The 16,538-nt window shown below is 39.2% G+C and overlaps 1 protein-coding gene across 1 annotated transcript; it reads left to right on the top strand.

The window, feature by feature from the left end:
* The first annotated feature begins 90 nt into the window (after positions 1 to 90).
* LOC134005685 (histone H2A.Z) lies at positions 91 to 2,405 on the top strand. Its single transcript, XM_062444656.1, has 5 exons — positions 91 to 187; positions 489 to 566; positions 723 to 836; positions 952 to 1,081; positions 1,719 to 2,405. The coding sequence occupies exons 1-5, from the start codon at positions 185 to 187 to the stop codon at positions 1,778 to 1,780; spliced, it is 387 nt and encodes a 128-aa protein (XP_062300640.1). The 5' UTR covers positions 91 to 184; the 3' UTR covers positions 1,781 to 2,405.
* Positions 2,406 to 16,538: the final 14,133 nt, after the last annotated feature.

Here is a 16,538-nt window from a genome sequence, read left to right as displayed (position 1 = left end):
CAAGAAACACATGACCGAATATGATTGGCTAGCGTGCTTTCTGCAGTTACCCGGATAAAGGTCGGCTATATATAAAGGAACATTGTAGGAGGGGGGGTTGTAGTTTAAACCAATAGTCGTTATCGAACAGAAAGCCGTTCGTTTTTTGTGTTGCAGTGTTAGAAGTTATTTGAAGATTTTAAATATGGTAAGAATTTAGCGTTGTTTTAGCGAGATATGAGAGCGCCGGACTGTTTGTGTTGACGCTGTGTTTGCGATAAACGCGGTGCAGCTGCCACTCTCCAGCAGAGAATAGCTAACTATTAGCCGCTAACACTAGCTGTTATACCATATTAGCTTAGCATGCTAGCTAACGATGCCTTGAGTTAGCATTAGAATGATTCTACCAGCCGGGGAGGGATGTTTAAATTGGGCTCAATTATTTAGTGTTACTCCATGGGAATGTGTGGGTTTCTTACATCAAACTAAGTGATGCTTGTATTTTCCAGGCTGGTGGCAAAGCAGGTAAAGACTCCGGGAAGACTAAGACGAAGGCTATTTCGCGCTCGCAGAGAGCTGGACTGCAGGTTTGTCCACTACAATTCATTCATTGTGGCTGTGCTAACACAAGCTAACAACCAGCCGTCGCAAAGGTTACTTAGCCGGCGGCCGCCTCTCACCGACTGGCCAGTGAAGCCTTTGTTTCTCTGCACTCATGCCCGCTTGTGTTGTGATCGCTCCAGTTCCCCGTGGGTCGTATCCACAGACACCTCAAGTCCAGGACCACCAGCCACGGCAGAGTGGGAGCCACTGCAGCGGTGTACAGCGCGGCTATCCTCGAATACCTCACTGCCGAGGTAACGATAGCTCCACTTACAGCTTCGATCCTTGATCTTATCTGAGCTCTTGTAAAGCTGTTGCTGTGGTCTAATGCGCCCCTTACATTTAACCCCGGGTTTGCCCCTTTTTTAGGTCCTGGAGTTGGCAGGAAATGCTTCTAAGGATCTTAAAGTGAAGCGTATAACTCCACGCCACTTGCAGCTGGCCATCAGAGGAGATGAGGAGCTGGATTCACTTATCAAGGCCACTATTGCTGGTGGAGGTAGGAAAACAATTCTGCACCTGGGGGGCGTTGAGAAGTGGACATTATCCCAAAGCTCTGATTGTATTTTGTATAGATGGCATATTAAGTTGTATTTACCAAAGAGGCTACTACATATTGAATTAGAGTTGAATCTGATGAGTGTTAGATTAGATGAATGTTAGATTATGATATTCTAAATTAACCATGGAGCCCATAAAAATGTCAATTTTGTAAAATGCTGGATATATAGATCTTGTCATTCTGATTATATTCTATACAGTGCACATCCAAACAAAATGTTGTAGCAATGACGCCAAATAGTACGGTATATTAAAGTGCTGATAATCAAAAATAATAAAACCGGGGCAATTTTTATTTTATTTTTTTTAAAGAAACAAATGACTAATTTTGAAGTTAACATGACAAGAGAAACACGATTAATTATACATTAAGAGTAAAGTACATTTTAATTAACTGTTTAATTTTATGCTGATCCAACCGTTTTATTGACTTTTCTATTCAGCAATGGTATCAGCTTTTGACTTGGTGTCAAATAAAATGATTTGAGCTTTGGCTCTATGTATGTATTTTCAATTTCTGCCCCGTTTTTGTTTAAACAGCAAGTGGTTTATGTGTGTCCTGTTTGTTTTTCCAGGTGTTATCCCTCACATCCACAAGTCGCTGATCGGAAAGAAGGGCCAGCAGAAGACCGTATAACCTGAAGTGCTCTGGAAGTCGTGCCATCTCAGGACGAAGTCTGCATCAAGTGGTTAAATGTCTTAGTGTAGAACACCTTTAAGAGTTATTTGTATGGTTGAGCTTGCATTTACTCACCTGGGGTATTTTTTAAAAGTGGCTTCAAAGAAGCTCATTTTTGTGTTTTTGGCTTTTCTTTTTTTTCTGGTGCTGCAGTTTTTGTGTTGAAACTTGCTTTTGTGGCATTCCCATGTTAAATTTGGTGTTTTAATAAAGCTCTTATTGGGCATTTGCTGTTTGTTTCAGTTCTTGCTCATGATGTTTCTGTTGTATTCAGTTAGTGACTCTGTTCATAAGACTCCAGTGTACATGTGTTTGGCGTTAGTGGTTTTAATTTTAAATCTTCCCAGTTTGAAACAAAACCCACCTTGGTTGACAGAAAGCAGAGGACAGCCACAGCTTGCATGTGGAATCAGTCATTGCGTGCAAACCATATTCAACTTCCAGACATTTGATCACTTCCAACTTTGTGTAGCCTTGTTGCATGAATTGCAAAGCATGTTCAACATCAGTTTACCACTGGCCTGAAATGAACTGGGGAACACCTGTAGTCATTTTTGGATTCTTCAATAAAGAAGACTGGCACAGTCAGAACATTTTGCATATTGTGGTGTATGGATGGTTTTATTCTACTATGAATGTGCTTTGAATTCACGGGAGATTAAGAGTCGTACAATGAACAGTGTCTTAAACATACAACCCATCATGTGACTCTTAAATGAACTTGCATATTTTTTATATGGAGTCAAAGGACATTGTATGACTTGTTAAACCAGTTTTGGTAACTGAAATGTTACATTGAGATAATCCTGTTTTCTTTAAAACAAATCCTAGGTTGATATTCAAACAGAAGTAATATTTAGGATCACTTAGGAACAAATATTTGTAATCATTTTGTGCATATATTAGTTCAAAATGAAGTTAAGCCGACTTATAAATCAAATCACGGGCTTGAATACACGCAAAAATATTGCTTGGTAAATGTGGCATCTACACTATTTTTTGGTAATTCAACGTCGAAAAACGTTAATTTTAAGAGGGGAGTCCCAAGTTTTTCACTGTATAAAACAATGAGGATACATATTGGAACGTTTCCAATAAATAAACCGATTTCATTCTGATAAACACCTGCACGCGCGGTGACAGTTATTCATTAACTACGGGAAGTGAGAGAGTCCAAACCGCAGTGCACCGCAAAAATAAAGCCAAAAAAAAAAAAGCTGTGGCAGATCCACCAGAGCTAATAACAAACATGCACTTATACAAGTAGGATCGTTATGTAGATAATTATTATCTCTGACGACCTGCAGGCAAGCCAGGCGTGTCTGGACATGTTAAAATAAACCTAAACGTTATCACCAACTTCAGCTGTCATGCTCTGATATTTCTGCTACTTGTACATTTAATTTGCCTGCAAAGACTTCATTCTTCTCAGAGAAAGTGAGGAATGTAACTCCATGGTTTGGTAGATATGTGACTGATAAGCAGCTGTTGTAACCATAAAACTATTGTGATTCTATGAGAAAATCACATCAAACTGTTGCAAATGCTCAGTATAGTATACAGACAGTATAGTCTATAAATTGCTCTGTGAAGATTTCAATGGGTTAAACATGTGAGCCTGTGTAAAAAGGGATGTGTTCAGCAGCTATGTTCATATTCAGCAGTCACCATCTCTTGTGTTATACTTATTATAAACCAAAATAACAAATGTAGGCATTAAACAGCTAGTCTATCAGTATTGGCAGATATAGGCCTATGTAGGCACATGCACATCTTCTTTTTCTTTTCTTTTTTTTAAATAAATATGCAGGCCTATAGCCTAAACAATCAAACCAAACTGTATCATTTCCCTTTTTTCTATGGAAATTATATCACTTTCCCTTGTACGGGTTCAAACGATCTTAAAAGTAAAACAATTTAGCAGATACCCTGCATTAGTGTTCATAACCACTAGGTGGCACTGTCATACCACTAGAGCCACCAATCATGACACTCTGATACATGGAGCCCAGGGAACCAGAAGTCAGGGCTTGTATATCTTAAGCATCAGACACAATCTGGTAAATTCTCCTTTGAGAATAAAAGGCATCATTATTTATGACTCACAGAGGTTCAAAAGAAATGGTAAAGACACTCTATGGATTCAACAAACTGAAAACACATATTTTTATAATGTTTGATGCAGAGAAATACAATGAATAATAAAATAAAGAAGCATCAGTCATCAACATGCAGACATTTATATTCATCATATTCTTAGCAAGAGACTGAGTGAGTCTGGAGTGATGTGTTGTAGACAGGCAAGGTGTGTGTGTGTGTGTGTGTGTGTGTGTGTGTGTGTGTGTGTGTGTGTGTGTGTGTGTGTGTGTGTGTGTGTGTGTGTGTGTGTGTGTGTGTGTGTGTGTGCGTGTGTGTGTGTGTGTGTGGTGGACAAAAATATCTCCATCTTACCCATTTGGATTGCTTTGACTGGGGTTTGTGGTAAACTGGTCAGTTAAGGATGAGATGCTTCCTCGTTTTAGCTCCAATTTATTGAACATACCTCAATAATTCATCTTGACAAAAAAGAAACTCAAGTCACTTATTTTTAATAGCCCAATATCACAAATCACAAATTTTCCTCAGGGGGTTTACATGCTATACAGCAATACAGCATCCTCTGTCCTTAGACAATGTAAAACTCCCCCCAAAAAACCTTTAACAAGGACAAAAAAAGGAAGAAACCTCAGGAAGAGCAACACAAGAGGGATCCCAGGACAAACAGACGTGCAACAGATGTTGTGTGAACAGAATAAAACACAAATGGAAGAATACAGCATTGAACAGTATAAAAAGATTTATAATTCATATAAAGAATGTGGTGAAGAGGACGCCAAGCAGCTTCCAGGTGCCACCAGAACAGAATAGGACCTGAGCCACACAACCTCCATCACCATGGAGACCTGGCAGGAGGATAGACTACTCATGCACACAGGGGAGACTGACATCACGCCATTTGTATACACAAAGGAGATACGACACAATATTATTCATACAGGAGAGAGAAAAAGATAAAGACATTCAGAGAGATAGAGAGAGTCATGAGGTGAAGCTGAACTCCTGCAGGATGGAGAACCAGATTCAAAACCTCAGGAAATGACACCGACAGCCAGGGAAGTAGAGTGGTTCCTGTATGCCCTTCAAGAACTGCTCGAGAGACAGGAGAGGACAGGAGGACAAAATAGGGAGGGAATTGAGAAAGGGGCACATATGAGACCCTCATGAGATTGTGGAACAAGCAAACAGAAGGTTAGAGAGATGCAGTGGTTATCAGAATAATAATCAATAATATCATCAGCAAGACAGTGCATAGTAAATTCATTTAGACAGAAACAGTACAGTACAAGGTCACGAAGTACTCAATTAAATACAGCAGGTTCTATGTTTAGATTTAAAGGACTCAACGGACTCGGATTGACTGATTATAAAGTTTAAGAAGATCAGATATGTATGATGAAGCATGCCTATTTAGGATTTAATAAGTCATCAGAAGCACCTTAAAGTCTGATCTAATATGGATAGGAAACCTGTGAAGGGTGGGGTGCATGTGGCTCAGAAGGTAGAGCGGGTTGTCCACTAATCAGAAGGTCAGTGGTTTGATCCCCAGCTCCTCCAGTCCACATGTCCAAGTGTTCTTGGGCAAGATACTTAACCCTAAATCTGTGTGTGTGAATGGAGAATATTTGGTGAGGCACTCTGTATAGAAAGTGCTGTGTTGCTCCTGATGGGCAGCTTAATACTCTTCATGGCAGCCCCCGTGTGTGAATTGGTGAATGTTGGCATGTAGTGTAAGATATATCAATCAATCAAACTTCATTTATGTAGCACCTTTCATAAAGACTAATGTAGTTCAATGTGCTTCACAGTTGATTGGCAAGCTGATAATGAGACCGAACAAGTGACAACATAAAGAAAAGGACTACAAATATGAGAACAAAAACAAAGAACACATTAAAAGACAAAAACTGAGAGATGTGTGTCAATAAGACTAGAGAAGCACTACACTTACTATTTACCAATTAATGGAGGCAAGAATTGGTGTAATATGGTCAAATTTCCCTGTTTTAGTTCAAATTCTTTGAACCATTGGAAGATTTTTAGTTCTAGCACGTGTCAGAACAGACAACAGAACATTGCAGTAATCAAGTGGATGTATTAGGGTCTCTACATCAGGTGTGGACAGAAAAGACTGGATTGTAACTATGTTATGTAAGTGTAAAAAAGCAGTCTTGGAGATTTCTTTAATGTGTTTGGAAGTATGATCATCAGCCCTAATAGACTCATACAGCTGAGTATCATCTGCATAGCAATGGACATTTATCCCCTGACTATGTGTAATTTGGCCAAGAGGCAAAATATAAAGAGACAAGAGCAGAGAATTCAGATGTAATATTATTATAGCAGGCATACAATTTTCATTTGGCTAAGTACGATGTAAGCCAAGAGAGGTTTAGGCCAGAGACGGCAAAATTACAGTTTAGTCTAATAGTATACACAGTGATCAGTGGTGTCAAAGGCTGCACTGAGATCCAGTAATATAATCTGAATCCCAAGCAAGTAGAAGATCATGTTATCAATCTATGGGGTTCCAGTTAATTTGAAATGGAGGGATAAGATTCTTTGATTTGCATCCCATTTAGGCTTTAATATAAAAATTGTGCATTTTAAAAGTAACAGTCAAATATTTTTTTGGGGAAAACGCGCATTTGCTTTGTTTCCAAGAGTGAGATGAGAAAACTATACTACCTTGTGTCTGTGTGTTAGGTACAGAGCTGGACTAAGGATGTGATTAGCCTAGCGTAGCATAAACACTAGCTTTTTCCCCTTGCTTCTAGTCTTTATGCTAAGCTAGGCTAATCACATTCTGAATCCAGCTCATATGTAACACACAAACATGAGATTGATATCCATCTTCTTATTTCAATCAAAATCAAATATGTATATTCCCCAAAATGTTGAACAATTCCTTTAACATTCCATTCCCTGAGTTTAAAAAAAACCAAACTTAAATCATGAGCACAGGAGCATTCATCCTCAAAATCTTTGGTTCAGAAGTGTCAGTGCACCAGAGCTTTGGGTCTTTTGAAAAATCAAATTGTTTTCTTTTCACCCTTTGTGTAATAGAAATCTGATGTGACATTTAAGAATAATTGAATAAAACTTTTCAGTGTGACAGACTTGGCTTGCACGCAGCACTGGAGCGGCTCTCGCTGGCTTGTCCAGACTAATCAAACATGCTGGAGAGGCCGAGGTCCTTAACTGGACAAATGAGTCCAAACACCAACCTGGGTGCACCCTTCAGTCTGCTTCGTTTATGAAGAAATAATGAGAAGAAAAATTAGTAAAGTGATTCCATATACGACAGCAGCGAAACTCACAGTGGTCAAAGATAGTTGTGCTGACTCATGAGAAGGGGTCATGTCGGTTTACTTCCCAGTTTTTTGTTAGTTTTTTTTAACTGATGCAGAGTGTTGAGGTTTTTTCTCTTTGTCAATTTGAAGAAGTAGTTTAACTTCTATTTGTCCATGTGTAAGGTGCATTGTTTCCTATTCCATTTCTGACTAATGGAGTGTGGAGCAAGTACAATAATGTGTGATTTCAGATTAAAAACAGTATAATACAGGGTGGCAGTATCTGTAATAATAAGGCTTCATATATGAACATTTTTGGTAAAGAGTACAATAGTGGGTATTGTAGGGATCATTAGTTATAAACCCTAAGGCATGGTAGACAGCATTTAGTGATTTAAATGTTAAGGAAGCAGCTGTTCTATAAATAACACCCCCATAATGTAAAACAAATAGAAATAGTGACTCAGCAGTTCTTTTTCTCTGTAGCGGCCTGTGACGGACAGGGGCAACAAAAAAATGACTTTCCATTTAAGAATTTTACCATTTTAGACTGTAAAAGATGATCTAAAGTACATTACTTTTAGAGGTTATCAGCTTGCATCAAATATTGAATTGGGGTAGTCTCATAATCTACACTGAAAAAAAATATATAAATATAGATTTTCTTTCTCATTTATTTCAATTCAATTCAAGTTATATTTATTTTAAACAGAGCATTAGTTTGACATAGCTGGATACAGACAGACTGTCCTCAGCTCTCTGTCCTTGTCTCACAACATAGTACCCACCCCCAACCCAACCCCCACCTGACAGCCTCAGCCTGCCTCAACAATATTACCTTGCCCCACTACCTCACAGGAAAAGAGCAGTGTGCCCTCTCCCACTACCTACAAGTTCATTACATCTCTCTCTCTCTCAATAATCAATAACAATGTCCCACACATAAATGACTAACAGCTATAGTGGTATTCATTAATAGCATACAATAAGACCAATCAAGTGATACAACATCCATTACTCACTTTTCATCTTCAAATAGATCAAGGACTTCCTCGTGCTGTTCATCTGTGTACCAGCTGTCAGGATCTGCATCACCATTGTTTCCATCCTGTGAGGCCAGAAAAGTGACACTTACATTTTGGTTTTGAAAATAAAATCAAAACAAAAATGAAATTGAAAACACAACCTGAAGTGAAAAAAGGGAACACTGAAACACTAGGATTGGAAAAAATTGGAAAAAAAAGTGACACTGAAAAATAAAGTACATGTATTAAAACATTAAAATTCTACAAAACTACAAAAGATTTTTTCTTAACGTCTTTTTTACACTTTTTTTCAGTCACCAGTTTTTCATTTTAATTTTCTATAAGTGTTTTAGCATAGAGAGGAGGGCTTTTACTGGGCCTACATTACCCAGCATGCCTTGTAGTCTAATGAAGATATCACCAATGCATAGTAGCAACCTGAGTGTGAACTCAATTCGAAATTACTTCTCAAGTGAGACAACAAGCTTCTGTTCACACCTTATTTTTTCCATCTACATTATGCAAAGACCCACCCTACTCTGCCTCTGATTGGCTATTACTTGATGCCTTCATTGGTTAAATTGGTGAGGTTTACAAATGAGGAGATAGATGGTTAGGGTTAGGGTAAGGGTATCAGGGTCAGAGCCAATCAGAGGCAGAGTAGGGGTGGGTGTATGCAAAAACACTCTGTTCCTGTATCATGTGACCGTAAACTGGCCTTAATTATTACAGCGGCACCTTTTTTAAATTGCCTTGGAAAGCTGAGAATCTTCCAATTGAGACACAATGGAAAGCTATTCTCTATCATAAACACCTCCAAAGTTATTGGATGTTTTGTAGGACATGTCCACGACTCTTTAACTAGCACATTTGTCTGCTGGGCTATTGATGATTTGTTTTGTAGGTCTAGTTGAAAAGCGGAGTGCTAATGAGGCTCCCCCCCCCCCCCCCCCCCCCCCCGCTTCCACCCCAGCTCCAGCCAGGCAGGGCACCACTCAACCATTAAGTCAATTAAGAGTAGACTGAATGGGGGGCTCCTTTTCATTTGGTTCTAATTAAGGCGCAGGAAGTGAAGCAGCGGCACTCGCTTACCTACCTCCAGGCTGGACCGTCTCCGCGCTGCTCTCTGGAAGCCATTAGCACATCTGGCCCTCCACTGGATGGACTTTACATTTATTGTGTTTTACAGAGCTCATAACAGCATGTCATCACAAGTTAGATGAAGAATTTACCGTCTGTGAAGAAGAGTCTATTGTCTCTGCAAGGACTTTCTTCTGTGGGTATTAATAAAGTGTGTACTGTAGCCTGCTAATGTTGAAAGTGAACTACAGTACAAGAACATAATATTTAAGTAATGAATGTCCCATTATTACTACATATACAAGAATTGACCACCTATTGAAAACTCCATTTGAAAAAAGGTGCTTTTTTTGTTACCACACCTGGAGGAGTACACACACAGTTAACATTTTGAAATTGAGCAATATATTTTAACCAGGTCAATTCTTTTTTTTTTTTTTCTTTTTTTTTAGAGGAAAAAACATATCAGAGCAAAATTGGAAGCAGAGTATTTTCAAATATGTTAGAAGACATTTGGAGGAGCTGCAGTCTGTGGTGGCAGTCATGTGTATCAGAGGAAGCACATGGTTCATGTCTCCTGCAGAGCTGGCAGAGATAAGCACCACGATGCAGCCATACCACAGAAAAAGAAGAAAAATCAAATTTCTAATAAAAATATTTTAATTTCAACAACTGAATAATAGTTTGGTTTTTTTTTTCCACATCCATTGAATATTTCTTTACTTTATATCTGTTCAGGAAGAAAACCAAACTTGCTTCTGTTTTACATGCAGACAATCTAAAAGGCAGTCCTATATCATAGAGGACATATGTGCAGTCATTGATAATCTTACTGATATAAGAAACAATGCTTTAGATCATATCGATTTCATTTAAAAAGGTATATAGTGTATACAGAACATCATAAATAAAAAGAGACGTGTGGAGCTGAAGCATCAGATAATTCAAGGCTTTGTTTTTTAATAAATTGGGTATTATTTTCTTAGTTTAGTTTAGTTTAGTCATTTCTATGTCATTTGACCATTGTGCGTAGGTTCATTTCCAACATGGTGATATCACTAAAAAAGGTTAGTCCGACTTATTTGGACTTTTATTTTATAAAAAAGGTTAGCAGAATTTATTTGGACTTTTATTTTATAAAAAGGTTAGTCTGACTTATTTGGACTTTTATTTTATAAAAAAGGTTAGCAGAAATTATTTGGACTTTTATTTTATAAAAAGGTTAGTCTGACTTATTTGGACTTTTATTTTATAAAAAGGTTAGCAGAAATTATTTGGACTTTTATTTTATAAAAAGGTTAGTCTGACTTATTTGGACTTTTATTTTATAAAAAGGTTAGCAGAAATTATTTGGACTTTTATTTTATAAAAAGGTTAGTCTGACTTATTTGGACTTTTATTTTATAAAAAGGTTAGCACAAATTATTTGGACTTTTATTGTATAAAAAAAGCTAGTCAAACTTATTTTGAGGTGAAAATAAAGGTGAACTGTTAAATGAATACCTAAACTGTTTACAGACCTGCTTCCTCCTTCAGCTTTGACCTACTGTACTTACTGTAGTTGTATTCACACCGTTTTCCTGTAAAATGAAGAATCAGTAGACAATGTGGGTGTCTTCACTTTCAGTTTGACCTTTAAAATAAAGTGATTTAGATAATCTGGATAAACTTTTGGTTTGCTTCCAACCTTCACATGCTGGTCACTGACAGAGATAGCTAGATATCAGTCTGGCTTCTTGTAGCCTCTTGATGAGCAGCTGCTTTGTTTTTGGCTTCGGCACACAAAAACTTCCCCAGCATGAAATACTCTGCACCGAGCGACTGTAAAAAGCTCGTCAACTCGGGGGAGTGACTGCACTACAAAGCAGATATAATGCCCGGTTTGATAACACAGTTAGGGAGAAAATGAGGCGGATGCCGGGAGGGCTGGGAATTGAAGTGTTTTTTTTTTCCCTCTTCCTTGTTCAAGTTCACACTCGGGTCCATCTGGTGGCAGGTGGTTCAGAGCAGCTGAATAGGACGCGGTCCAGACTCTCCTCCTCACCCATCACACATGGCTAACTTATCAGAACAGACACAATGAAAGCGGCGACGACACTCACCGCGCCTGTAATCTCTGTCAGGGATGAGACTTTTGATTCAGAGACGCTTTCAGCACATTTGTCGACATTTTTTTTCTCTCTCTCTCTCTCTTTTGCCCCCTTCTCCATTTCCCCTCCTTTCCTGTTGAGGTTCTGTGGCGGTTTGGCATTGTCTGTCTGTGTGTGTGTGTGTGTGTGTGTGTGTGTGTGTATGCGTTCACACAGACGGGGTGGGCTGGCAGGGGTCATGGTTCGCCGGCCCGCCTAGATCCATCAAGAGGAACAAAGCAGGGGGAGAAGGAGCAGTGCCAAGCCCCCCGAAATCAAAGACCAGGTTTGGGATTGGGATTCGCTCCAAAAGGCTGGACCCATTTTGGTGGTGCAGGGGGTCTCGGGGAGCTGAGGGGAGGAGGAGAGGAGTTAAAAACAATCAAATCCAGCACAGCGTCTGAGGACGGGGCCGGTCGAGAAAGCTGGCTGAAGCCTCTGCGTGCAGCATCCCTCCTCGTCCCTCCCCTTTGAAGTCTGCTTGCTTTTGTTCTTTACATAACTTGATCTGATTTTTGAAAGGCTAATTTGTATGCATTCTGTGAGTCTGGGGTGTAGGGGAGGAGAACCGCCCCGCCACCCAGAATTCCACAGGGGAACTGACAGGAAGGTCAACACGATTGGCCACAGGGGGAAACAGGGGGGACACAAGCAAGCCAAAAGCATATGATAAGTGTCTTTGAATTATTGCAGCTCTGTGCAAATTTGATGACAATGGCGGAGTGGTCAGGGGGCTGAAATCCCTTTGCAAACAGAGGCCGCGCATGCTTTGGTGGTCTTCATTTTCCTGTCAGTTTCCCCAGCGGAGGAGACAGCAATGAGCTACGTAGGCAAATATGAATAAATACTTCAAAGGAGCTGTGATTCAGCTGATTTACATGAGCTGGACCCTCTGAACTTTTCTTCTTTCATACCTTATTAGTGTGTAGTTTAAATGATGCTTCAGTTTCACACAGTAAACATACTTTACCTTATTTAAATGTGTCTTTATGAAGTGTGTTTGTGTGATGAATTGGAATGAAGAGAAGACTGAGAAATATGCAGTTTTTACTTCTACCAAGGACAAACCACTTTAACTTCAACTTATTTTAATGGACATTTTTTTTGTGTGTGTTTCAGAAGAATATAAGTAATACATTTGCAAATCTCAAAGAATAAAGCATGCTGTCCTTCAGTTCTACGGAGTGAGACGTGTTTTAGCCACTCGCACCAATAAGACTAAACTGTACTTCTCAATAGACGTTCAAAGAAAGAAAAAAAAAGGGGTGTCTAAATGTTATCAGTTGAGCTTTTAATCTAAAATCAGTTTTGAATATTGGGCAAGGACATAAAAGTAGAAACGCTAAACCTTCTATAGAAAGTGTACGTGAGCACTTGATGTTTAAACTCTTACTTACTCTAGGGTTAGGGTTAGGGTTAGACTATTAGACAGGTTGTAACTTAACCCAAAGGTTAGCCGAACTTGTCTAGAATAGAAAATAAAGGTCTGTTGTCCATTATAATCTACACACGCATATTTTGGATTAACCTTTGTAACACCTGACCCATGTAGATATTTAGTTACTGACAGTATAGCTAGTGTTGTAGTACTATAGGTAGGGCTAACACTAGGAACATGTGCTTGTGGCTGGCTGTGCTAACCTATATACCTTTTTTTCAACTCAGATTAAACCTGTCAAGGTGGCGATGCGTTCAGGTGCAGTGGCTTTACTCTCTTCCATAGTGTCTTTTATGTGTCTCATTGTTTGCAGCTCTATTTTTCACACCGCATCATGATGAAGCGATATAAAAATACACACACAGATGTATTTATTTCACTGTACCTCCTCTACATCCCGCCCCTCTACCTTTCTGATTGGCTGAAATGTTGGTAACAACCAATACAATTAAAGAAATGTCAAGATGGACAACATACATGAACTTCACCAACACTTTGACAAATATTTTTTATCTGCTTGTAGTGTTTTTTAATTCTTCATGAACTGTATTCAACTTTCCACTTAACTGTTTTTAACAAAATACCTTTTTAAACATTTAAGATGATTTATTCCTCTACAGTTATTTACATATTTATTTGTCAAAAGTGAGACATTTTAGACTGCGCTACATCTTGACCTACAGTATTAGCTTGTGTACAACATGTATGATGGTCAGACTGTCCTGTTGGACTTCTTTTACAGTGTCTAAGCAATTATTTAAACTGGTACATTTTAAACATAAGCGATAAGAGATATGAAAATGAAACCCAAGCAATAGTAAAATAGTGTGTACATATTCAAAGTGGTAGCTCGTGTGTTGCTACACTGTTTCTAACATTTTGTGACAATATCGTAACTTTAAGTGGTTGTTCGGGTGTTTGCTCTTATTGACATTACCGACCAATGGGAGCTAGACATTTTGGAAGCCTAATGTCTCGCAATTTCCGAGAAAAATGACTTTATTTGGGTTTTGAGCCTGACCCATCACCATGGTAACATGTTGGCCTTTGTGTTGCCGGGAGGCCACAACGCACACATTGTAAGTGCAAATTGCTCAGCTAGCTGGAACTACAGTACCAGTCAAAAGGTTGCACACACCTTCCCATTCATTTCAATGAGTGTCCAAATGTATAACAGGTACTGTACATGACTGAGCCAATTTATCACTGTAAAACTCAAGATTTAAGACTTGTATTTGAAGGAGTTTTAAGGTCTTGAGTTGGGAGAACTTAATGACATTCACCTTACAAAATTGCAGCAATAAATTACAACTACCTGGAAGCTACTGTGTGAATATTTCAAAAATGTGGGGAGTGTTTGTGGTGTTTCCGTGAGCAGCGTGCCTTCAGACAGCGCAGGGAGGTGAGATGAGGGAGGAAGGAGAGACTTTTCATCAACCTTGAGCTTTAATGACTTCCTCGAGGTGCTTTTTGACTGCCGTCCAGAGGCTCTGCGGGAGGGGAGCCTTTCTCCTCAGCCTTGGCCTCGTGCCAGGGTGACAATCAATGTCTCTGTGTCTCTTCTGTGGGAGATTATTTCGAAGGTCTCCCCCTTTTTATTGGAGGAAATGGTATTTGGAAGCTCAAACAGGATGTCCTGCTGACTGGCCTGGACTCTGAACCCCCCATCCCCCCCCCCCCCCCCCCAGGCTCCATTCTTCCTCTATGCCCCCCCTCCTTCCCTCAGCTCTATTCTCTCAGAGGAAAATAGCTTAAATTAATCCAGGAGTCTAAGCAGCCACTTTTCTCTCTTTCTTGTCTCCATTTGGAGTGGGAGTGGAATTATTCACAAATGAAACTTTCCTATTTGCACTAAAGCTTCAGGTATGTGTTGATGGATATAACAATATATGAACACAGTATTACAGCACGGCTCCATTTAAAGGTGCTGTTATAGTTTACTGTCCCATACCACAAAACGATCATTTCCAATTTGCAGCTACATTTTAAAAAAATCGACAAAACAAAACAAAATAACTTTTTTTAACTTTTTGAAAACACTTTTTGAGGTATAATAATTCATCCTCACTGACATGGTGCACTTTGGTGGAGCAGCAACTTTCTGTATGCATTTGAAGACCTTAAAATGTGGTTGAAAGCTCCACACTCTCCACTGTAAAAACAACATTGCATCAAGATTACTTTGTAAAGCCAAATAAGTGATAACAGAGAAAGGTGAAAGTGACAAGGTGAATATGTGCTCCACTCCACTCTGTCTTGGTAAAATGGAATGGTTTTTTTTACATTAAAGTGGACCTATGTAACTTTTACTAAAAAGCCGCCACTGTGGACACAAGTGTCAGTTATAGGATACTGGTAGGCTATATGCTAAAATATAATGTAGCAGTAGCACAAGCAGAGAACTGTCATTAAAGACTGGCTCAGTAATTGCAACAACTATCTAAAGTTTTCTAGCTCTAACTAGCATTAGCTACCGGGCAATTTTTCAGGTTTTTTTCTTTTTTCAAAATGGCCTAGAAGCTACAAACTGCTCTCATCAACCTGGTTTCCAGCAGCAGCAGACAGCTATTATCAGTGATGAAGTCACTGTACATTAGCTGCTCTACATCAAACAGCAGACAGACAGTTAGATACTTGTTGGGGAACATAATAGATCATTTAGAAGCTAAAGAGACTGATTCTCAGGATCAGTGGAGACCAAAACAGAGATATAAAGAGAGTGAATATTGGACTAATATTAATCAGGTTACCTTGCGAGACACTTGGATTTGCGTGATCATGAGAGAATCCATCATTTCAGGTTGAGTAACTTCTCAGATGGTTCTGTGTAATAAACCATCTGACTCGTCAGGTGATTCATCAGGTGGACACAAACGCAACTCCAAGTAAATGCTAATGTTGCTCTGTAGCTACAACAGACAACGGTTTGCTTAAAATGTTCGCCATAAAAACTTTTAAGCTGATAATACATGAACTGTTTTTAACTTTTTACGTTGCCTTCAAGTGGCCAAAAATCAGGCGGGGAGTTCTGGTCCTCTGAAATGATGCCAACGCGGAAGTAACTTAAAACTGCATTCTATCAAAAGGCCACCAGGGGGCGACCGTTTTGGTGTCAAAAAGACTTCCGTCTCTATACAAGTCAATGGAGAATTCACCAACTTCTCACTTGATTTCTAACCTCAGTAAACATTTTCAACATGTGTTTATGGTCTCAATCGCTAGTTTAAAGCCTTCTTCAATGCAGTATGATGTTCATTTGTGAAATTTTGGCCTCCCTGATTTTATATTTGACGATAAAGCAGGGTATGCATTAGGGCGTGGCTACGTCGTGATTGACAGGTTGATTAGTTCACAGGTTCAGACAAATGCAGGCTTTACATTAGCTAGTAATGTTGCATTGGAGTACTGGGTAGATAGATGACCTGGTGCTCATAAAAACATAATTCCAACATGCGATTCTTACAGATTAACTGTTCTGTTAATTAGTGGACCTTGCTTCCAGGCTTTATGCTAAGCTAGGCTAACCACTCCCTGACTCCAGCTCCATACTCAACACAGACATGAGACATGAGAAAAATGACTTTTACTGTGAAATCAGTTGCTATCCATTCTGCTAATGGAAAGATATTTTCTTTATCTTCATGTTCACTCGAC

This window comes from Scomber scombrus, chromosome 23 (assembly GCF_963691925.1).
Source record: "Scomber scombrus chromosome 23, fScoSco1.1, whole genome shotgun sequence".
NCBI lineage: Eukaryota > Metazoa > Chordata > Actinopteri > Scombriformes > Scombridae > Scomber > Scomber scombrus.
Note: the sequence above shows the minus strand (reverse complement) of the source record. Positions and strands in the feature narration are given on the sequence as shown.

Bases quoted from the DNA above. Each gene is read 5' to 3' on its own strand.
- LOC134005685 (XM_062444656.1), top strand. The intron at 837-951 runs GTAACGATAGCT...CCCCTTTTTTAG, and splicing joins TCGAATACCTCACTGCCGAG to GTCCTGGAGTTGGCAGGAAA. The intron at 1,082-1,718 runs GTAGGAAAACAA...TTGTTTTTCCAG, and splicing joins GGCCACTATTGCTGGTGGAG to GTGTTATCCCTCACATCCAC.